Raw genomic sequence first — 23,960 nt, 5'->3', positions numbered from 1 at the left:
GAAATTAAGTGAGCTCAGTCTTGGAAAATGTTATCACGGGCATAGTGTGTGGTACCAAAGGAAGGTGGTCAATCTCTGCACAGTGGGAGGTCTGCATACATTAGTCCAGTGATATACTTTAAGCGTGACTAAGCACCCCCACTAACATAAAGACTGGGTTAAAGTACTCTCCACTTGTATGAAGAAAAAGTCCCACCACCTGGCCACCCCACAATGTGACTTTAAAAACAAATTTTTTTTAATTAAACAAAATTGAGGGAGATATTTTTTCTCAATAAACTCTCTACTGTGCCTTAAAACTCTAAGGATTTTGCAAATGTGAAATCTTTTTACTACTGAAAGACATACCTAAGATTAGCAATGATTTCTAAGTGATGTCATGTGTTGTAATGAGTTATGATATATACTTTGGATGCTAGGCGTTAAAAATCTGTTCAGGCTGCTTTAAAATACATGAAAAGAAAAACTAACATATTAACTGTTGAATAAACAGATAAAGATAAATGAATTCTTTTTTTTTTTTGCGGTACGCGGGTCTTTCACTGTTGTGGCCTCTCCCGTTGCGGAGCACAAGCTCCGGACGCGCAGGCTCAGCAGCCATGGCTCACGGGCCCAGCCGCTCCGTGGCATGTGGGATCTTCCCGGACCGGGGCACGAACCCGTGTCCCCTGCATCGGCAGGCGGACTCAACTACTGCGGCACCAGGGAAGCCCGATAAATGAATTCTTGATCAAAAGAATAATTTAGGAAATTCCCAACATATTCTGACAGAATGGATGGTGTAAATTGAAAATATGTATTCCATAATCATCCTCTTTAAATTTTTTCCAATTGTGATTTTTTAATTTGAGAAAAAATATTTACACGTAATGTTAAGTTTTCAAATTTTGCTGAAGTGTTTTCTCAATACTTTAATCCTATTTTTCATGGCAAGATTTAATTAAGGAAAATCCAAAATGTAAAAATAAGAAAAGCATTTAAATTCTTCTCAATGCAAGAAATTGATTTCTAATTCACACCATATATTGTACAAGATAATGATACAAAATGAAAGCAGAGCTATGAATCAAAATAATAGAATGTGTATGGCTGATTCATTTTGTTGTGCAGTGGAGGCTAACACAACGTTGTAAAACAACCGTACTCCAATAATAATTATTTTTAAAAATTAATAGAATCATAGAGAACAAAGAAAATAGAACAATTTCAGAGCCGACAGAAAAAAAAATTAAAAGACTCACCTTTCCGAACTGTTCTGATTCCGAGAGTTGTTGCCTTTCTTCTGCTGAGTCTGGACCTTGAGGTAAGCTGGGGCTGAAGGCCATGAGATCTGCCTTCGGCGGCCCCTCCCCAGAGCACACCCTCTGCCGCCTCTGCTGCGAGTAAGACCAGCTCCCCACCGCGCTGGAGCACACCAGCGTGGGCTTCCCGGGCCCGCACGCGCCCTCGCTGGGCGGCGCCGAGCACCGCAGCGCCGTGTACAGCAGCAGCGTGAGCACCAACAGGCTGGACACCGCGCAGATGGCGATGATCAGGTACACGTTCACATCCACCAGAGCGGCCTCCGCGCCAGCGGCGCCCGTCGACGCCCGCGAAGAGGCCTTGGGCGCCTGACCGCTGTCCTCCAGCGACAGCAGCACGGTGGCCGTGGCCGTCAGCGCCGGCTCGCCGTGGTCCTTCACCAGCACCAGCAGGCGATGGCGCGGTGCGTCCGCCTCGTCCAGGGCGCGCGTCGTGCTGATCTCGCCTGTGTACAGCCCCACGCGGAACGGGCTGCGCGCGCCACCCGCCACCGGCTGCAGCTCGTACAACAGCCACGCGTTGTAGCCCGAATCCGCGTCCACCGCGCGCACCTTCGCCACCACGTGGCCCGCGCCCACCGACCGAGCCACCAGCTGGCTCAGCGCGCCCGCCCCGCCGCCCGGCCCGGGCAGCAACAGCGCGGGCGCGTTGTCGTTCTCGTCCAGCACGAACACCTGCAGCGTCACGTTGCTGCCCAGAGGCGGCACGCCCGCGTCGCGCGCGCTCACCTGGAACTGCAGCAGCTCCAGCTCCTCGTGGTCCAGCGGCTGCAGCGCGTACACCTTGCCGCTCTCCGCGTGCACCGACACGTAGCTCGACAGCGCTCGCTCGCCCACCCGCCGCTCCACCAGCGAGTAGGACACCAGCGCATTCTCCTGCGCGTCCGCGTCCCGAGCCGACACCGTGAAGATGTGGCAGCCGGGCGGGTTGTTCTCCTTCACCAACACCGTGTACTCGGGCTGCGCGAACGCGGGCGCGTTGTCGTTCACGTCGGCCACCTCCACGGACACGCTGGCTGTGGCCGACAGGGAAGGCGAGCCCGCGTCCCGTGCTTTTACCACCACCTCATAGTTCGCCAGGTTCTCGCGATCCAGGGCGCTGTCCAGCACCAGCGAATAGTAATTCTTGAACGTGGACACCAGTTTGAAGAAGTCATGGGGGGTCAGGGTGCAGGTCACCTGCCCGTTGGCACCGGAGTCGCGGTCAGACACCGTGATGAGGGCGATGACTGTTCCCAGCGGAGCATCCTCTCGGATGGGAAGTGAAAGAGACGTGATTGAGACTTCTGGTGTGTTATCATTGATGTCCACAAGTTTTACTGAAATTTTACAGTGCCCAGACATTGGTGGAGTCCCGTTGTCATACGCAATGACTTGAATCTCATAAGATTTCACTTCTTCGTAATCTAATTGTCCCTTAGTTCTGATTTCCCCTGAGCTGGGATCTATTTTGAACTTGGTCTTTATATTGGGGGACACATCACTACTAAATGAATACACAATCTCGCTGTTTGATCCTTCATCTGCATCAGAAGAATTTAATTTAATCACCAAGGATCCCTTTGCGATGTTCTCTAACAATTGTACTTTGTAAACTGATTGGTCAAAAGTAGGTTCGTTGTCATTCACATCTAATACCTTAATAAGCAATTGAACGGTGCCTGTGAGCTCAGGTTTGCCCCTATCAGTAGCCACCAGTAACAAATTAATCTCAGCAGTTTCCTCTCTGTCCAGAGATTTCCTCAGCACAAGAGACAAAGACTGGCTTAGTTCATCATTTGTCTGTATATCTAGAAAGAAAAACTCACTGGAGCTGAGCTTGTAGGAGAGAAGAGCATTTACTCCGACATCTGCATCAAACGCCCCCTCTAGAGGAAACCGCGAGTCAAGCAGCCTCGATTCGTGAAACCGGATAGTCTTTACTGTCACTGGAAATACTGGCGGATTGTCATTAATATCCTTTATTTCCACCTCCACATGGAACACCTGCAGCGGCCGGTCCACGATCACCTCCAGGTGGATGCTGCACTCCACGCTCCGCCCGCACAGCTCCTCCCGGTCGATCCGAGAATTCACAAACAAAATGCCATTCTGCAGATTTACCTCCAGAAGGTCCCCGCGGCCTTTGGACGCCAGCCGGAACAGGCGCGGCACCAGCTCCGCCAGCTCCAGCCCCAGGTCCTGGGCGATGCGGCCCACGAAGGTGCCGTGTTTGGCCTCCTCGGGGACGGAGTAGTGGACCTGGCTGCTCCTGGCCTCCCCTGCAGCGAGGAGCAGAAGCGAGAGCAGCAGACACCCGACCTCTCCGCCCCTACTCTTAGAAGACACCATCACCAATACTCAGCGAGTTGATCAAATTAGAATATCATATTTTGCAAAATTTTAAATATTGTCCTCTAGTCTCTGCTCAAGTCCTGCTGCTTCTCTTATTGTTCTGTCTCTCTGGAGTGACAAGAGGGCCCTGGGTATTTTTCTTCCTACAGAATACACTGTAGTAGACAGCGACATCATGTGGCCAAAATGTAGGCTCTACTATTTATTCTGTAGATTTAAAATTAAACAATTGTCTAGTCTAAGTTTATTGATAGCTTTCATTTAGGGAAAATATTTATTTTAAACTCTGAAATATATCATTCCCCCCTTTAATTGTGTTAAAAACATATAACAAAATTTACCATCTCATCCACTTTTAAGTATACAATTTAGTATGTTAAGTATATTCACATTGTTGTGAAACAGATCTTGAGAACTTTCATCTTGCAAACATGAACCTATCTATACCCATTAGAAAACAACTCCCCTTTCCCACCACACCACACCCCTCTAACCACCATTCTACTTTCTGGTTCTATGAATTTGACTACTCTAGGTACCTCACATAAGTGGAATCTTACAGTATTTGTCTGTAACTGGGTTATTTCACTTAGCATAATGTCCTCAAGGTTCATCCATGTTGTAGCATGTGATGGATTTCCTTACTTTTTAAGGCTGAATAATATTCTGATGCATGTATATACCACAGTTTGTTTATCCATTCATCCATCTGTCCATGGATATCAGGGTTGCTTCCACCTCTTAGCTATTGTGAATAGTGCTATTATGAGCATGGGTGTGAAAATATCTCTGAGACCCTGCTTTCAGTTCTTTTGAATATAACAGAATTTTTTCTCGGTTTCTTCACATAAAACACACAGGAATCAAAGGGTATTTATTTTATACTTTATAAATTGAAAATATATTTATATATTCCATTTTTAGTTTGTTTTCTGAACTGTTCACAGATGTTTGTAAATTAACAATTCATTTGTTCCTCATTTGGATAATGTATTCTTAATTAAGAAAGTTCCCTTTTCTACATTTGGATTTTCATTCAAGAACAGTATAATTGACCTCTTTTTAGTGTTAATTATTTGAGAATATCTTATTTTAATAATTCTTAGCTGTCCCGTTCATACACAAAGAATATGAAAATATGATCAAGATAACATAGGAATAAAATAAAATTAATTGAGGGTGGGTCAGTGTTCAAAATGCATAAAAGTTATTTTCAGTTACTCTAAGGAGGTCACAAACTTTGTTTTCAGCAAAGAGGAAAACAAAATTAACTGCAAGATTTATAGTGTCCGTAAAAGAAAAGAAAAATCCCTGCTAAAGAAAAACGAGCTTTTCCTAGTACTGAAAACCAATGTTAACTTCTCCCTTTAGTCCAATATCTTAAGATACTTATTCACACCATCTATAAAGTATATACTTATATTAATCATACTCTAACAATGAAACCCAAGTAAACTGACTTAAGCAAAAAAGCAGAGCATCATTTATTGTCTTATGCATGGAAATAGTCAATTATTTACCAGTTTCAGGAAGAGCAAAAATGGCCAAAGTAATAGGCTACCTATTTTCAGGCCACATTTAGTGACTCTCAGCAAAAAAAAAATGCCCCTTTCCTAATATCCCCAGCAAAAATCCTAGAATATCACTTCCTTTGACCCAGTTTAGATGATGTATCTTTCCTTTAGTCAATAGTTGCGATGGTTCTCACATTGGCCAGACATTGGTTGCTTATGCATCCTTGAAGCCAGGAGATGAAATCAGGCATGCCTAAATTATGTGGACTGAAAATGAGGAGGTTGGTTCTCATGAAGACCAGTGCAAGAACTCATGTACCCAATTTCTCCTGGAGCTTAAACTGCACATAGCTGCAGACTGGCCATTATATCATTACATAGTTGCAATGCAACTGCATATTAGTAACACCCCATAGTTTTTTTATAATCAGTGGCCACTCTGGCTACTGTTGACATATTAAGGAATTATGCCTAGAATCCAGATATTAGCTCTAGGAAACACGGCTCGCTTAAGGGAATTTTTGCAATCCTATAAAGTAATTTTGCTAGATTTTGAGAATGACATATCTGAAGGTATGAGGCACATTCTGCTGTTATTCAGGGTTTCTGAGGACCTAGAATGTCTCTCTCCCTTCCCTCAGAGAGATAGAGTACCATTGCCAGAAATCCAAGCACATTTCCCCTCATGGGGAAAGAGACTGAGAAGCTATGCTCAACAAATACCACCAAGCTTGTATCTGTAGTGGTTAGAATAGTAGCCCCCAAAAGATATATCCACCCAGAACCTTAAAAATGTGTCTTTATCTGGAATAGAGATCTTTACAGATATAAATAAGGTAACCCTAACCCTAGCATTATCCTAGATTTGGGTGGGCCAAAAATCCAATGACAGGTGTCCTTATAAGAGACAGGAAAAGAGAAGATGCACAGAGACACATGAAAGAAGGAAATGTGAAGACTGAGGCAGAAATTGGAGGTATGCTGCCACAAGTCAAGGAATGCCAGGAGCCACCAGAAACTGGAAGAGGCAAGGAAGAAGTCTCCCCTAGAGTCTTCAGAAGGAACGTCACCCTGCCAACACCTTGTTGAACTTTTGGCCTCTAGAACTGTGAGAGAATAAATTTCTGTTGTTTCAAGCCCCCAAGTTTGTGGTAACTTGTTGCAGCAGCACTACAAACCAATATACTATCCATTGCTACAATTATATCCTTTGCCCTTATCAAAGCAAACTGTCAATTCCTTAAGATTTATGTGTCTGAGCATTTATTCTTGAAAAATCCTCATTCAGGTCTTTCACAAAACTACAACAAAGCCCCAGAAGGAAAAAAACAAGAAGGGGAAATGGATGCTAGGTAAAAAAAAAAAAAAAAGAAGAAGAGGTGCCAAAAACATTTTAAATTCCATTTATTATTTTTCTTCTCCTGCTTTTTATATAAAAATAAATCACTACACATTAATTTTTTCCATGGAATCCAAGTTACCTCATCTACTTAATGGTTAGATGCCTTAGTGCAAGGGTGAATAATAATGTTCTTCTATCAGTTGTATTACCTGTTGTAATGCTCTCCTCTTAAAATGTATTCTATTCATATTAGCTTAATGGCAATGGAACCCAATGACCATGTTGCTGTATATTGACTATTTCCATTTTACCTCTAAAGTAAACACAATTTTATTTCTGACTTCTGCAAAGTCCTCTGTGGATTTGGAAGACTGCCTAGGACAGCTTTTCTCCACATGCTGGCTCAGCATCCCAGAATGCTTTGATCTTATGGCATCTCAACATCAACCTGTACTTCCATAAATGCTGCAACGGGAAAAGACAGCAGAAGACAGTCTTGCACTGGCAATTATCTACTTCTGCTTGGAAGTGATATACATCATGCACATTTCATTGATCAAAGAAAATCACAGCTCAAGGTAGCAGGGAAGTGAAATCCTCCAGTGTTCCCAGAAGGGGGAGAACAGAAATATTAATAGTGGCTACCAAAATAAACAACTATTTCTCATTCTCATCTATTTGTATGCCTGACTGACCACAAGTCTCAAAGGTACTTGAAGTGATACCTAACTTCTCTAATCACTTATTGTTATACTAGAAAATTGAATTACAGTTCTAATCTTAGAAAGGAAGTTTTCTGAAAAAGAAGGAACATATCAAGAAATAGTCTTCTCAGGTGTTCTTTCTTGTACTTTAGGCAATGTAAACGTAATATTCCCCTACAAATGAAATTACATTAGTATCATCATACCAAGGTAATTTGATAATAAAATTGCAATTTCTAAAATCATAGTCATGCAACTGAAATTCATTACTGAAATTGAATAATCAAAAGATAATAATATACGTTTTACTAATATTTTACTGAAAGCAATCATAGTTTTTGTTTCCATTGGGATGTTTTTCAGAGCCTTCATAGAAAAATGAAAATAACATTGTTATTTTCAGTATTAACAGCATGATGATTTTGCCTAGTTTTTCAGATGGACAGCAAAGGTGTGAAGCTGCCAACTTTAATGGATAATTAATATTAACCAAAACTAATCCAATTGCATAACAATGATTATAACCTGGTAATAAGATCTCAGCAAATATAACTTCACCTTTTGAGGATTTGACAATTTTAAAGTCAATAAATTTCCTAAATGAATGACTAGTTTGAATTGTAAACTTACCATGAAATAAGTACCAAAAAATAAATTTTCCATAAATTTATATTAGTCCAATTTTTTATTACTACTAAATTGTTCAACGAATATATATTAATGATAGCAAAGAATGGTGGAAAAGTAGAAAAATATGGCAACTGGGTCGTCTTTATAAAGAAGAAAAGAGGAAGAAATACATTTCCTGGAAGAAATCTTGTAAAGGAAGACAAAACTATTGAAAGTTGGCACAAAGATTCTGAATGGCACAAGAATATTAACTACCAATGGGAAATCCATTCATATTTATATAAAAATAAATATTAAGTAACAACACCACTCCACAATCATCTTTTCCTCCATCCTAGAAGTACCTTTTCATTTAAAAAAATCACTTTTTTTTTTTTTTTTTTTGCGGTACATGGGCCTCTCACTGTTGCGGCCTCTCCCATTGCAGAGCACAGCCTCCGGACACGCAGGCTCAGCGGCCATGGCCCACGGGCCTAGCCACTCCGCGGCATGTGGGATCTTCCCAGACCAGGGCATGAACCCGTGTCCCCTGCAACGGCAGGAGGGCTCTCAACCACTGCGCCACCAGGGAAGCCCTAAAAAATCACTTTTCAAACTTTGTAACCTTAAACCCCCTTTTTTTGGTTTAGTAGTCATTAACTAAAATTTGAGATTCACCTCCAAGTTAATACCTTCAAATAACCCAGAAAATTTTAACCTTTACAACAATAATCATAATACAGAAAGAAATGTTTGTCTGTTCTTAGATCCATAATGCATCATCTAAAAATTTTTTTTGACAGTGATCCCAGTGTAGCTGTGTGAAGGCATGCCTGAATCTCTTCAGGCCAAATTTAAAGGGCTATTGGTATTTATCAAGTGATGTCCAATTCCATTAGAAATCTTATTATTAACCTCTCAGTGAAGTACTGTTAGATAATTGATTTTTCAACCTATATAAATTCTTGAAGAAACAAGTTGTGCCATTCTAGCTTCAAATGTCAACCTCTAACTCAAGTTTTTTTGGCTTGATAAAAGAAATATATGTTTACGTTCTCCATACTGTTTATGATTTTTCAGTTTGGCCTTAAAATGTAGTTTCCTCTATCCCTCCTAATTTCTTGAACATTTTAGGTCCCCTTTCCAGAGAATTTTCCATCTAATTGATTATATTTTCATTAGTTGAGGCAATGAGAATTACATATAATTTTCTGAGCGCAAATCACATAAAGAGGGAAAGCCCACATCTGCTTTTTTCCAGAAAACTTGCTAATAACAGTCAGCATTATACAGTCTATTTTTTAAAAGTCATGAATAGAATGAGATCCTCCTATATAGATACCTTGTTTAGACAAAGAAAACTGAAAAGGCAATATTATACCAATGTAAGTATTTTCATAACACAATTGTTATTTTAAACAGGTTACAATGTGGTCCCCTTGAAGCCAAGGACCTCTCCTATCTTGTTTCACTCTTGCTAGGTCCCTAGTTTCTACAGCAGGACTTAGTTTGTAGTAGGCTCTCCATGTGTGCTTGTGTACTGATCCATCAGTAAATATATTCAGTGTCCCTAGAGAAACTTCTAAGCCTGGACATAGGGACATAGGTAATGTGAATTAGGGAACAGAAATTATTTTTGTGACTCCTTAATTTATCTTGCCCAGTTTTATAATCTTGCAAAGTTTATCTCATATTTAAAGGAGCTGGAAACTTTTCTTGGCAATGTGAAATCTAAAATTATTATTATTATTATTTGCTGATTTTTGCCAAAAGACTGGGTATGATAATTAATATTTGAAAAGTTACAGAAACATACTCATTGCCTGTTTCTTGAAACAGTCTAAGCAACAGCACTATATCAATTCAAATATCTAGAAACTTAACTACTAAATTATACTAATTTCTTATAGAATGCTTTCACAAGGTGACTTTCAAGGGACTTTTTCTGCATGTTTATTTAAATGTTTGCAAACAAAAATGTGTTCATTTAATACTTGTGTAGTTTCAGAATTAAACATAGGAAATAAAATTTAATATTATGCTCTTGACTTAATGACTAGCATATATAATAATATTTATAACAAATATGTTTCAGTTGGTTTTGCAAAACTGCTATCAAACATACTGTTAAGGGTATTGCTAAACCCTTACATAATGCCCAGTAATCAACTCTGAATTTACAGCAGGAAGAGAGGAGTTTTTTCTCTCTTGAAGAGTTGGTACAGAGAATTTCCTTTCATTCTTCTTTTTTATACTTCTGTACTTACTTCCAGGAAGGTGAGTATTAGGATTTGCACTCAGCCTATGATTGATAAATTGTTCCCACACTTCTCTTGATCTTTTACTTTGGCTTTTAAACAGACTTTTTTAAATTGCTCTTGTAAATATCTTCCATTGTAAGCTACCTTAAATATTTTATAAAAGGCAATGAAGTCCATTAGAACAAGCAAGTTCTGGATATCCTTGGGAAATCTGGAGAAAACTTAGTAAAAATACTGAACTTAGATTTTCTAAGCCTCAGTTCTTTCATCCACAAAGTGAGACTAAAGTATGCACTTCACAAAGTTATTGGAAAGGTTGAGAGAAGTAAAAATAAAGTGTCTTAGGGCTTCCCTGGTGGTGCAGTGGTTAAGAATCCGCCTGCAAACGCAGGGGACATGGGTTCGAGCCCTAGTCCAGGAAGATACCACATGCCACGGAGCAACTAAACCCATTCGCCGCAACTACTGAGCCCACACTCTACAGTCCGTGAGCCACAACTACTGAGCCCACGTGCCACAACTACTGAAGCCCGCATGCCTACAGCCCGTGCTCTGCAACAAGAGAAGCCACCGCAATGAAAAGCCCGTGCACCACAACAAAGAGTAACCCCCGCTCGCCTCAACTAGAGAAAGCCCGTGTGCAGCAACGAAGACCCAACGCAACCAAAAATAAATAAATTAAATAAATAAATTTAAAAATAAATAAATAAAGTGTCTTAGAACATTTGTGAGTAAGTGGAAGGTGCTAAGTGTTTCCTAACCAGATCCTATACTAAAATACTCATTCCATGCTAAGGTTTCTAGAACCAGGAGAACTCAAAGTCGTTGGCATCAGGATACTGATCATAAAAGCAAAGAAAAAATAGTTGTATATTTTAACATAAAAATTAAAATGTCACCGTACAAATATCTTTTAAATGACTTTTATTTAAAATGATTTTTTTAATTGCCCACTTTGAAACGTAAAACCTTAAGGGAAGGCAGATAGTTTCTGTAAATCTACCTATAAATTTTTGTCCAGGGCTTGACATTTCATTCCAAGCTACAAATAAACTTGAAAATGACAATGTATTTGACTACGTTAAGATTCTGTGTTAAATATGATCAAGACTGCTTAATATTTCAGTATTCTTTCAAAAGTATCCTACTATTTGATCCAAGGAATATGGCAATTTGTTCCTACATTAGTTTTTTTGTTGTTTGATTCCAAGTTCTATTCAAGATGCAGCTATAAGTAATAGAATAAATATCTACAATAAATGGTAAGATTTGTTGAGATTTTAGTGAACACTTGGAATATATTTTTTAAAGTGACATCTGAAAAGATGGTTAGATAAGTAAAAATTTAAAAAAAAAATCTAAAGCCAAAGCTTGGAAGTTGAACTTATATTACTGAATTTGTTTCTGGATGTTCATTTCTTCCCGACGTGCTCAGACCTGGACAAAGACCGGGGCTGAAGGCCATGAGGTCGGTCTTGGGCGGCCCCTCCCCAGAGCACACCCTCTGCCGCCTCTGCTGCGAGTAAGACCAGCTCCCCACCGTGCTGGATTACACTAGCATGGGCTTCCCGGGCCCGCACGCGCCCTCGCTGGGCGGCGCCGAGCACCGCAGCGCCGCGTACAGCAGCAGCGTGAGCACAAACAGGCTGGACACCGCGCAGATGGCGATGATCAGGTACACGTTCATATCCACTAGAGCGGCCTCCGCGCCAGCGGCGCCGGTGGACACCCGCGACGAGGCCTTGCGCCCCTGGCTGCTGTCCTCCAGCGACAGCAGCACGGTGGCCGTGGCCGTCAGCCCCGGGTCGCCGTGGCCCTTCACCAGCAACAGCAGGCGCTGGCGCGACACGTCCGCCTCGTTCAGGGCGCGCGTCGTAATGATCTCGCCCGTGTACAGCCCCACGCGGAACGGGCTGCGCGCGCCACCCGCCGCCGGCTGCAGCTCGTACGACAGCCACGCGTTGTAGCCCGAATCCGCGTCCACCGCGCGCACCTTCGCCACCACGTGGCCCGCGCCCACTGACCCCGCCACCAGCTGACTCAGCGCGCCCGCCCCGCCGCCCAGCCCGGGCAGCAGCACCGCGGGCGCGTTGTCTTTCTCGTCCAGCACGAACATCTGCAGCGTCACGTTGCTGCCCAGAGGCGGCACGCCCGCGTCACGCGCGCTCACCTGGAACTGCAGCAGCTCCAGCTCCTCGTGGTCCAGCGGCTGCAGCACGTACACCTTGCCGCTCTCCGCGTGCACCGACACGTAGCTCGACAGCGCTCGCTCGCCCACCCTCCGCTCCACCAGCGAGTAGGACACCAGCGCGTTCTCCTGAGCGTCCGCGTCGCGCGCCGACACCGTGAAGATGTGGCAGCCGGGCGGGTTGTTCTCCTTCACCAACACCGTGTACTCAGGCTGCGCGAACACGGGCGCGTTGTCGTTCACGTCGGCCACTTCCACGGACACGCTGGCTGTGACCGACAGGGAAGGCGAGCCCTGTCCCTCGCGGTCACCACCACCTCATAGTTCGCCAGGTTCTCGCGATCCAGGGCGTTGTCCAGCACCAGCGAATAGTAATTCTTTTTTTTTTTTTTTTTTTTTTTTTTTTTGCGGTACGCGGGCCTCTCACTGTTGTGGCCTCTCCCGTTGCGGAGCACAGGCTCCGGACGCGCAGGCTCAGCGGCCATGACTCACGGGCCCAGCCACTCCACGGCATGTTGGATCCTCCCGGATGGGGGCATGAACCCGTGTCCCCTGCAACGGCAGGCGGACTCTCAACCACTGCGCCACCAGGGAAGCCCCGAATTGTAATTCTTGAAGGTGGACACCAGCTTGAAGGGGACATGAGGCGTCAGGGTGCAGGTCACCTAGCCATTGACACCAGAGTCACGGTCAGACAAGGAGATGAAGGCGATGACGGTGCTGAGTGGAGACTCCTCTCTTAAGGCAAAGATGGATGTGACCGCCAGTTCCGGAGCATTATCATTTACATCCAGCACTTTCACTAAAACCTTGCAGTGATTTGATATTGGAGGACCTCCTTTATCAACTGTTTTTACCTGAATTTCGTAGGATTTCGTTTCTTCATAATCCAGTCAACCAATTAGCCTAATTTCCCCTAAGCTGGAATCAATTTTGAATTTTTGTTTTTCTTGTTTATGTTAAGAGAAACACCATTGCCAAAAGAAAGACAATTTCGCCATTTACACTTTTGTCAGCGTCAGAGGCATTTAATGTGGTCATTAATGTTCCAGTTGCTGGAACATTAGTCGTGTCTAATAAGTGTACTCTGTACACGGCCTGGGCAAACCATGGGACGTTATCATTAACGTTGAGCACCATGATCGGCAGCTGAACTATACCTTCTAGTTCTGGTTTGCCCCCATCAGTGGCTGTCAATAATAAACGAAGTTCTGGTGTATCTTCTCTATCCACAGACTTCAATTCAGGCGAAAGTGACTTACTCAGTTCATCACTTGCCTGTACATCCAAAGAGAAATAATCACTGGAGCTGAGAGTGTATGTTAGAAAAGCGTTGGTACCAATGTCTGCATCAGCAGCGCCCTCTATCGGGAAACGTGAATCCAGCAGCCTAGATTCAGGAATAAATAGCCTTTGTTCTCTCACTCTAACTAAAGACCTGTGGATTATCATTAACGTCCTTCACCTCCACTTCCACATGCAACACCTGCAGCGGCCTGTCCACGAGCACCTCCAGGTGAATACTATATTTCGTGTTCTGTTCTCATAGCTCCTCCAGGTCAATCCAAGAATTCACAAACAAAATGCCGTTCTGCAGATTTACCTCCAGAAAGTCCTCGTGGCTTTTGGACGCCACCCAGAACAGGTATGGCACCAACTCGGCCAGCTCCAGCCCCAGGTCCTGAGCGGTGCGGCCCACGAAGGTGCCATGTTTGGCCTCTTCAGGGACCGAGTAGTTGATCTGGCCACTGCCAGCCCCCCAGGCTGTGAAGAGCAGAATCGAGAGCAGCAGGCACCGGCCTCCCTGGCCACCTCTCCTTGAAAACAGCATCACAAAAGCACTACTCCTTTCCGACCGTTCTCACTTTACTTTAAAATATTGCCTTTTTTCCCCCTTCATATTTGAAATAATTTATCTCCTTATCATTTTTGTCTTCTCTCCAGCAGTGACAAAATGGGGCTTCCTTCTTTAGTTTTTGGTAATCAGTATATGGAATCTTAAGTGACCCTAAATGCCAAAAGAATCCTGAAAGAGAAGAACAAAGTTGGAGAACTCACACTTCCTGATTTCAAAACTTGCTACAAAGCTACAGTAATCAAAACAGTGTGGTATTGTCATAAAGACAGACATATAGACCAATGGAATAGAACAGAGAGCCCAGAAATAAATCCTTACATATATGGTCAGACAATTTTCAACAGAAGTGCGAAGACTATTCAATGGGAGGAAAGACAGTCTTTTGAACAAATGGTGCTGGGAAAACAGGAAATCCACATTGCAAAAGAATGAAGTTATACCCTTACTTAACACTACATACAAACATTAACTCAAATAGATCCATGACCTAAATGTAAGACCTAAAACTGTAAAATTCTTAGAAGAAGATAGGGCAAAAGCTTCATGACATTGGGTTTGGTGATGATTCCTTGGATATGGTACAGGCAACAAAATTTTTAAAACAGACAAATTAGACTTCATAAAAGGTGAAAATTTTTTCCATCAAAAGACACTGTCAAGAACTTCCAGTTTCTAGTTCTGAATGTAAGGGGATTTGAAATCACCACTCCAACAAATAAAAAGCTGAGCAGACTGAAAAAAATCAACAACTCTTCTTGGCTGTGTAAGAGAGGGGAGGACACAGGGCAAACCACTACCCCCAAAATTAAAGAGACAGGGAAATACAGAAAGTCACAGATTACTTACTGGCACAGAGACCCAAGAGCAGAAGCCACTGTGGAAACCAGAGCTGGAGCAGGAATATCTGAACTGCAATAGACAAATTGCTGTAGGCTCAATGTAGATGGGGGGGAAGCAGTCATGAGGGCGGCTCAAAATATTTTGAAATTTACCTCCAGGAGCCTGACCAGATTCCCACAGTAAATATCAGAGAAAAATCCCCCTCATGCTTTTGGCAGTGGGAGGTGGAAATGAACCATTTTGAAATGTATTCTGTTCTTCTTAACAAGGCCTTCCCTCAGGGAAACTAATTAATGGAAGACTAATTGTTGGTTTATTATCAGAGCCAATTCCAGCAGGCTCTAGATTTCTGTGAGGGAGAAGAAAAATACCAAATTCCAGGGCATTCTAGCCATTCTGTCTGACATGGGGTGGAGGGGAATGAGAAACACTTGTGAAGTTCATAGTTCAGAAGTGTAATATCAGTAAAAGACTGAGACCTAACCATAGGACTATAGAATGCTTCCCCTCTTCCCACACCTCAACACCTCATTATTACTAGGCTTTTTATAGCAGTTCCTTCTGCCTGGTATATCATGTCCAGCTATCAACAAAAATTATGAGGCATAGCAAAAGGTGTGGGGGGAACTCCACAATTTGAAGAGCAGAGCAAATATCAGAACCAGACTTGACAGGGATTTTGGAATTATCAGACTGGTAATTTAAATCAGCTATGATTAATATGCTAATGGATCCAATGGATAAAGTAGATAGCACATAAGAAAAGAAGAGATGGTCAATGTAAACAGAGATGGAAATCCTAAGAAAGAACCAAAAAGAGTGGGAGAGAGGGAGACGCAAGAGGGAAGAGATATGGGAACATATGTATATGTATAACTGATTCACTTTGTTATAAAGCAGAAACTAACACACCGTTGTAAAGCAATTATACTCCAATAAAGATGTTAAAAAAAACAAAGAGAAATATTAGACCCCATTTTTGAAAAAAAAAACCCATTTAAAAGAAAATGTAACAGAAATGAAAGATGACTTTGATGGGCTCAGTAGTAGATTGGACATGGATGAGGAAAGAATCTCTGAGCTAGAGGATATATCAATAGATTCCTCAAAAACCAAAAAGCAAAGAGAACAAAAATTGAAAAAACAGAACAGAAAATCCAAGGACTGTGGGACAACTTTAAAAAAGGTATAGCATTAAAAAAAAGGGGGGGGGGTGTATAACATACTCATAGTGGGAATACCAGAAGAAAGAAAGAAAGGAAAAGAAGAAATACTTGAAATAATAATGACCGAGAATTTCCTCCAAATTAATTTCAGACATCAAATCACAGATCCAGGAAGCTCAGATAACACCAAGCAGAGTAAACACCAAAAAATCTGCACCTGGTATATCAGTTTCAAACTATAGAAAATCAAAGATTAAATAAAATCCTGTTATTTTACTACAGCTTTACATTACCATCAGGGGAAACTGGGTGGAAGGTACACAGGATCTCTCTGTATTATTTCTTACAACTGAATTTGAATGTACAATTATCTCAAAATAAAAAGTTTAATTGAAAAAAAAATCCTGAAAGAAGCCAGAGGGAAAATACACTTTACCTATAGAGGAACAAAGATAAAAATTACATCTCACTTCTCCTCAAAACCCATAAGAACTTTCTCAACTTGATAATGAGAATCCATGACAAACATATAAATAACATTATACCTAATTGTGAAGGACTGAATGCCTTCAACCTCAGATTGGGAACAAGGCAAAGATATCTGGTCTCACTACTCTTATTTGTTTCAGCATAGTGAAGGAAGTTCTACTCTGTGCCATAAACCAAGACAAGGAAATAAGAGGCATATAGATGAGAAAGAAAGAAAACTGTCCCTATTTACAGGGGCAGTAAAAAACCTCCTAGAAAAAAACCTCCTAGAAAAGTGAATTCAGCAATGTCACAGAAAACAAGATAAACATACAAAAATGAATGTATTGGGCTTCCCTGGTGGCGCAGTGGTTGAGAGTCCGCCTGCCGATGCAGGGGACACGGGTTTGTGTCCCGGTCCCAGAAGATCCCACATGCCGCGGAGCGGCTGGGCCCGTGAGCCATGGCCGCTGAGCCTGCGTGTCCGGAGCGCGTGCTCTGCAACGGGAGAGGCCGCAACAGTGAGAGGCCCGTGTACCGCAAAAAAAAAAAAGAATGTATTTCCATATACTAACAATGAAAATATACATACCAAAATTAAATTTAAAATACAATACCATTTACATTAGCTCAAAAAAGATACTTAGGTGTAAGTGTATTCTGAAAACTACAAAACACTAATGAAAGAAATTGAAGAATATCTAAAGTGGAGAGACCTACTGTGTTCATGAATTGGATAACTCGACACTTCATGGAGAGATGTCAATTTTCCCTGAATTAACATATAGATTTAACACAATTCCTACCAAAATCTCAACAAGATTTTCTATAGATATAGACAAGATTACATGGAATAACAAAGGAACTATAATACTTAAAGCAATTTTAAAAAACAATAAAAAAGTAGAAGGAATCAGTGTATCTTATTATTTATTATACAGCTACAGAAATCAAGACTGTGTTATTGGTAGATAAATAGACAGGTAGATCAAGGGAACAAAATAAATAATCCAAAAATAGACCCATGTTAATACGCTGAACTAACTGAATTTTGACAAAGTTGCAAAAGCAATTAAATACAGGAAAGATAGCTTTTCCAGCAAATAGTGTTAGAGCAATTGGACTTTGTTAGGAAAAACAAACAAACAAAAAAACCCTGCCTAAGTCTCATATCTTATACTAAAATCAATTCAATGGATCATGAACCTAAAAGTAAAACATAAAACTCTAAAAGTTTTAGAAAAAAATATAGGAGAAAATCTTTAGGATCTAAGGGTAAGCAAAGAGTTCTTAGACTTGACACCAAAAGCACAGTCTGTAAAAGAAAAAAAAATTGATAAATTGGACGTCATCAAAATTTAAGAACTTTTACTCTGTGAAATACCATATTTAGAGTATGAGAATGAAAGCTAAAATTTTGGAGAAATTGTCTGCAAGCATATAACTGACAAAGAGCTTGTATCTAGAATCTATAATGGATAATCAAAACTCAACAGTAAAAAATCAAACAGCCCAATTAGAACCTGGGCAAAAGACATGAAGAAACATTTCACCTGCTGGAGAGGGTGTGGAGAAAAGGGAACCCTCTTGCACTGTTGGTGGAAATGTAAATTGATACAGCCACTATGGAGAACAGTATGGAGGTTCCTTAAAAAACTAAAAATAGAACTACCTTACAACCCAGCAATCCCACTACTGGGCATATACCCTGAGAAAACCATAATTCAAAAAGATTCAAGTACCACAATGTTCATTGCGGCTCTGTTTACAATAGCCAGGACATGGAAACAACCTAAATGTCCATTGATAGATGAATGGATAAAGAAAATGTGGCACATATATACAATGGAATATTACTCAGCCATAAAAGGAAATGAAATTGAGTTATTTGTAGTGAGGTAGATGGACCTAGAGTCTGTCATACAGAGTGAAGTAAGTCAGAAAGGGAAAAACAAATACCATATGTTAACACGTATATATGGAATCTAAAAAAAAAAAAAAAGTTCTGAACAACCTAGGGGCAGGACAGGAATAAAGGTGCAGACATAAAGAATGGACTTGAGGACACGAGGAGGGAGAAGGGTAAGCTGGGACGAAGTGAGAGAGTGGCATGAACATGTATACACTACCAAATGTAAAATAGGTAGCTAGTGGGAAGCAACCACATAGCACAGGGAGATCAGCTCGGTGCTTTGTGATCACCTAGAGGGGTGGGATAGGGAGGGTGGGAGGGAGACACAAGAGGGAGGAGATATGGGGATATATGTATATGTATAGCTGATTCACTTTGTTATAAAGCAGAAACTAACACACAATTGTAAAGCAGTTATACTCCAATAAAGATGTTAAAAAAAAAAAGCATTCTAGGAAGCACACAGGAGGGAGGGAGATGCAAGCTGGAGGGGAGATGTTGGTTGAAGGAGAGTTATGTTTTCAGTGGAACAGACTCTCAAGCATGTTTAAAAGCTGTTGGAAAGAGTGTGGTTTAGACTATGAATAAGAGAAACAGGATAACTGATAATGTAAGACCCCTGAGAAGCTGGGAGGGGCAGGCATTCAAGCATGGGGGGAAGGCTTGGTCTTGGTTGTGAAGAGGGATCACTGCTTTCACTGAATTAGAAGAGGGTGCAGAGAGAATGAGTTCAAATGGGTGCGAACATGCATACATGGTATCCACTTGCTCCTCAAATGAATTTACCTTGCTCCTCAAATGAATTTACCTCCAGATCAAAGCAATAGCTTTGAGCCAAGCCCTGTCTTAGGTGCTTGAGATGTGTGAGTGAATGACACAGACAAAGATCTTGTGGAGTTAGAGTCAATTTTGGTTATTTTTTACTTATTATATTTTTTCATTTTATTTCATGTTAAAGGGTAATGTGGCTGCAATTTTTTCTGAGAAGGTAAATGTCAGGCTATTGCTGTAAGGAAGCTGGCAGGGAGTTGGGGAGGCCCAAAGGGAAAGTGTAAAAACCTTGTCATTGAGGGCAGGACAGAGAAACTTACCCCATTTTGGGGGGCACTGGGGAGGTCCTTTTAAAGTTCAACCTTTGCCTTTATGAAAAACAGTTGGGTGGACTCTTGTGCAGCTCTCTCCAGCCGAGCTTGGCTCCTAGGCAAAAATCTAGAGAAAGCAACAAAAAGAAGGTTTAGCTACAAGAAGACTCTTAAATTAATTTTCTCCCTGTGCATTTGTGCCCAATTTTATGTCTACTTGTTTATGCTTTATCTCCTTTACCTTCAGTGCACTTGACAAAAGTTAATCTATTTTATTGATATGTTCAAATAATTTTCTTTTTTCCCCTTTTATCTCTAATATATTATGGTTACCTTGATTAATTTAACTCTCATTTATGTTTGTTCATTTCAATGCTTTTTTTCTCAGCTTTTTCCCCATGAATACATAGTTAATTTATTATTTTTCTTGCTTAATAACAAAAGCATTTAAGACTATACATTTTTCTGAAGATAGTTTTGGATCCATGCAGTTGATTTTGGTATATAATGTTCTTTAAGTTCTAAAATGTTTGTAATTTAATTGTAATCTTTCATTTTCTCTTTTTTTCCCCCAAGAGTTACTGAAAATAGAGTTTTTTAGATTTCCAGTGGGTTAGAGTCAATTATTATATATTTGATTTTATTACATTGTGGTGAAAGAATGTGGGTTGTATAATTAACACTATTACTGAATTAATTAAGGTATATTTATGTCCTTATATGTTATCAAATTTTGTAATCATTCCACAGACAGACACTTGGAAATAATGTACATTGTTAATAGGCTTAGAAAATTTGATAATCATTCCTTTGTACAACTGTTGCTTGTTGAGTTTCTAATATGTGCAAGGAATTACAGTAGGTACTGGGAATGGAGGGAGAACAAGATAGTCAGGGTCCCTGTCCTGATAGAATTTATGTTCTAGTGCAAGAGACAGGGAGAAAAAATTACATATCAAATAAAATGTTTATAAGTTGCCATGAGTGCTATAAAAGAAGCAAGGGAGAGGAATTGAGGTAGAGATAGCAGACTGCACTCTGCATAGGGTGGTCAAGAAAGGCCACCAGAAGAACTTATACTCAGGCAAAGTCCTAGAGGATCATAAGCTACTGGCCAAATAAAGCTTTGGAGGGAGATCTTTCCCTGGAGAGAGAATAGGAGAGAACCAGGGAGCTGGCGGTACTTGCAAGGGAATGATTACAATGAGAAGTTATGGACTTCAGGTTAGACAGGGAAGCGAGGAAGAAATAAGCAGTCAGAAAGTTACAGGGCCAGTAATTTGGCAACCTCCCAAGAGCTGAAGAATTTGGGGCTATAGGTATTTGTGATTTAACGATGTAGGTAGAACAAGGGTGGAGGACAGAGAGTAGGGTGTTTAAACTCAAGATTTTAGGGACAGTGCAGTTTTTGGTGATGACTATCTAAGATGTGACCAGGGGAGGGGGGTGACTGAATTCGACATTGTTGATGAAAGGGTAAGGATCCAGGGATCTGGAGCACTGGAAAGTTCATCCCTATGGACATTGTTGTAGGACTTTGGGCAGAGAGGAAAACTAGAGGCTAAAATCAGTTTATTGTACTTTATTGTTAGATTATATTTTAAATAAATTTAATCTAATTGAAAAAAAAAACATTTGACCAAAGAAGAAATACAAATGTCAAAGAAACATATGAAAATATTTTTAACACCAGTAGCATTTGGGGAAATGCAAATTAAAACTATAATGAGATATCATTACACATCTACCAGAATGGCTAAAATAAAAAATTCTGACATCAAATGTTAGCAAGAATGCAGAAAAACTAGATCATTCATAAGTGGCTGATGAGAATACAGAATATGACAGCCATTCTGGAAAACAGATTGGCCGATTCTTTTGGAAAAAAATAGACTTAAAATTGCACTCCTGGGCATTTATCACAGAGAAGTGAAAACTTATGTTCACACAAAAACCTCTAGACAAATATTGATAGCAAAATTATAATATTCAAAACACTGAAAACAAAACAAAACAAGATACTCTTCGATGAGAGAATGGGGGAAAAAAAGCTGAAAAATACAGTAACTGAAGTGAAAAATTCACCAGAGGGGTTCAACAGCAGATATGAGTAGGCAGAATAAAGAATCAGCACACTTGAAGATATAGGACAATGGAAATGTTTGAGTAACAGAAAGAAAAAAGATTGAAGAAAAGTAAAGGGAGTCTAAGGGACTTATGAGACACCATCAAGAATAAGAATATATGCATTATTGGAGTCCAAAAATGAGAGGAGAAGGAGAAATGGGTAGAAAGATTATTTGAAAAAATAGTAGTCAAAAACTTCCCAAATTTGATGAGAGACGTGTATCTACACATCCAAGAAACTCAAGGAACTCCAAGTAGAATAAATCTAAAGAAACTGACACTAAGACACATTATAACCAAGCTGTCAAAAGACAAAGGGAGAATCTTGAAAGCAGCAAAAAAGAAATTACTTGGCATGTACAAGTGATGCTCAATAAAATTATCAACTGGCTTTTTATCTGAAAACTTGGAAGCCATAAGGCAGTAGAATGATATATTTACAATTCTGAAAGAAAAATTTGTCAATCAAGAGTTTCATATCCGGCAAAAATGTCCTTCAAAAGTGACATTCCAAAATAAACAAAAGCAAGGGAGTTCATTACCACTAGACCTGCCCTAAGGAAATGCTAAAGAGAGTCCTTTGGGTTCAAATCAAAGGATGCTAGACAGTAACTTAAATTTGAATGATAATATAAAGATCTCCAGCAATGTAAATACATGGGCATATATAAAAGCCAATATTATTGTAATTTTGATTAGTAAGTCTGCTTTTTGTTTTCTACGTAATTTAAAAGACAAATGCATAAAAATAATTTAAATCTGCTATTGGACACACAATGTATAAAAATGTAATGTGTGATGTCAAACATAAAGATGGGGAGATGAAGCTGCATAGGAATAAAGTTCTTGTATGTGATTGAAGTTAAGTTGGTATCAATTCAAATGAGATTGTTATAACTTTAGGATGTATATGTAATCCCCATGGTAATCACAAAAATAATATCTATAGAAAAGCACAAAAGGAAATGAAAAGGGAATCAATACATGTGATTACAAAAAATCACCTAAACACAAAAGAAGGTGGTAATGGAGTAAATGAGGGACAAAAAAAAGCTATAAAGCATACATAAAATAAACAGAAAAATGGCAGAAATAAATTCTTCTTTATGAGTATACTATTATTCTAAAGGTACATGGATTAAATTCTCCATTCAAAAGGCAGATATTGGCATAATGGATTAAAAACATAATCGTATTCTGTGCTGTCTACAGGAGACATAATTTAGATTCAAAAATTGAATCAAGATTCAATACAAGACTGAAAATAAAGGATTGGAAATTATGCGTACACACCCACACCCACACACACACACAGCAAACAGTAACCATACAAAAGCTAGAGTAGCTATACTTATATCAGATAGAACAGACTTTAAACTAAAAATGATACTAGAGAAAAAAGAGTGACTTTATGTTGATAAAAGGGTCAATGCATCTTTAAATTATAAAACTTATAAACATATACCCACCTAACAACAGAGCCCCCAAACACATAAAGCAAAGACTGATAGAAATGATTGCAGAAATAAACAATTCCACAATAGTCAGAAACTTCAATACTCCACTATCAATCCTGTATGAAACAACCATGCATAAAATCAACAAGGAAACAGAAGACTTGAACAACAGTCTATACAAACTAGACCTAACAGACTTTTACAGAGAACTCCATCAACAGCAGCAAAATATACACTCTTCTCAAGTACATATGGAACACTCTCCAGGTTGAGACATAAAGCAAACCTTTATGTTGAGACATAAAGCAAACCTCAATAAATTTAAAAAAGATTTAACTCACTAAAGGATGTTCCCCTTTAATGGAAATTAGAAATTAATAACAGAAAGAAGTTTAGGAAATGCAAAAAATATGTAAAAATTAACAATACATTACTAAATAACCACTTGGCAAAAGAAGAAACATCAAGAAAAATTAAAAAATAGTTTGAGATAAATGAAAATATAGCACAACATACCAAAACTTAATGGGAGACAAGTGCTTAGAGGGAAATTTACAACTGTAAGTTCAAAGAGAAGAATGATCTTAAACTAATAAACTAAACTTCCACCTTAAGACACTGAAGGAAAAAAAGAAGAGCAAACTAAACCTAAATCAATCAGAAGGAAGTAAATAATAATGCTTACAACAGATACTGATGAACTAGAGTACAGAAAAAGAATGAAATAAATATCAATAAAACAAAAGGACAGTTCTTTAAAAAGATCATTAAAATTGACAAACCTTTCACTAGACTGA

General features: G+C 40.0%; 1 protein-coding gene and 1 pseudogene across 1 annotated transcript; both read right to left on the bottom strand.

Moving 5' to 3' along the window:
- Positions 1-580: 580 nt before the first annotated feature.
- LOC101319236 (protocadherin alpha-2-like) lies at positions 581-3,983 on the bottom strand. The gene has a single exon (XM_033853278.2). The coding sequence runs from the start codon at positions 3,630-3,632 to the stop codon at positions 1,095-1,097; it is 2,538 nt and encodes an 845-aa protein (XP_033709169.2). The 5' UTR covers positions 3,633-3,983; the 3' UTR covers positions 581-1,094.
- Positions 3,984-8,157: 4,174 nt separating this feature from the next.
- The window catches only part of LOC101318946 (protocadherin alpha-1-like), a 50,289-nt pseudogene continuing 34,486 nt past the window's right edge, over positions 8,158-23,960 (bottom strand).

The sequence above is a fragment of the Tursiops truncatus genome, chromosome 3 (assembly GCF_011762595.2).
Source record: "Tursiops truncatus isolate mTurTru1 chromosome 3, mTurTru1.mat.Y, whole genome shotgun sequence".
Taxonomy (NCBI): domain Eukaryota; kingdom Metazoa; phylum Chordata; class Mammalia; order Artiodactyla; family Delphinidae; genus Tursiops; species Tursiops truncatus.
The sequence above is the reverse complement of the archived record's forward strand: the minus strand, read 5'-3'. Positions and strand labels throughout refer to the sequence as shown.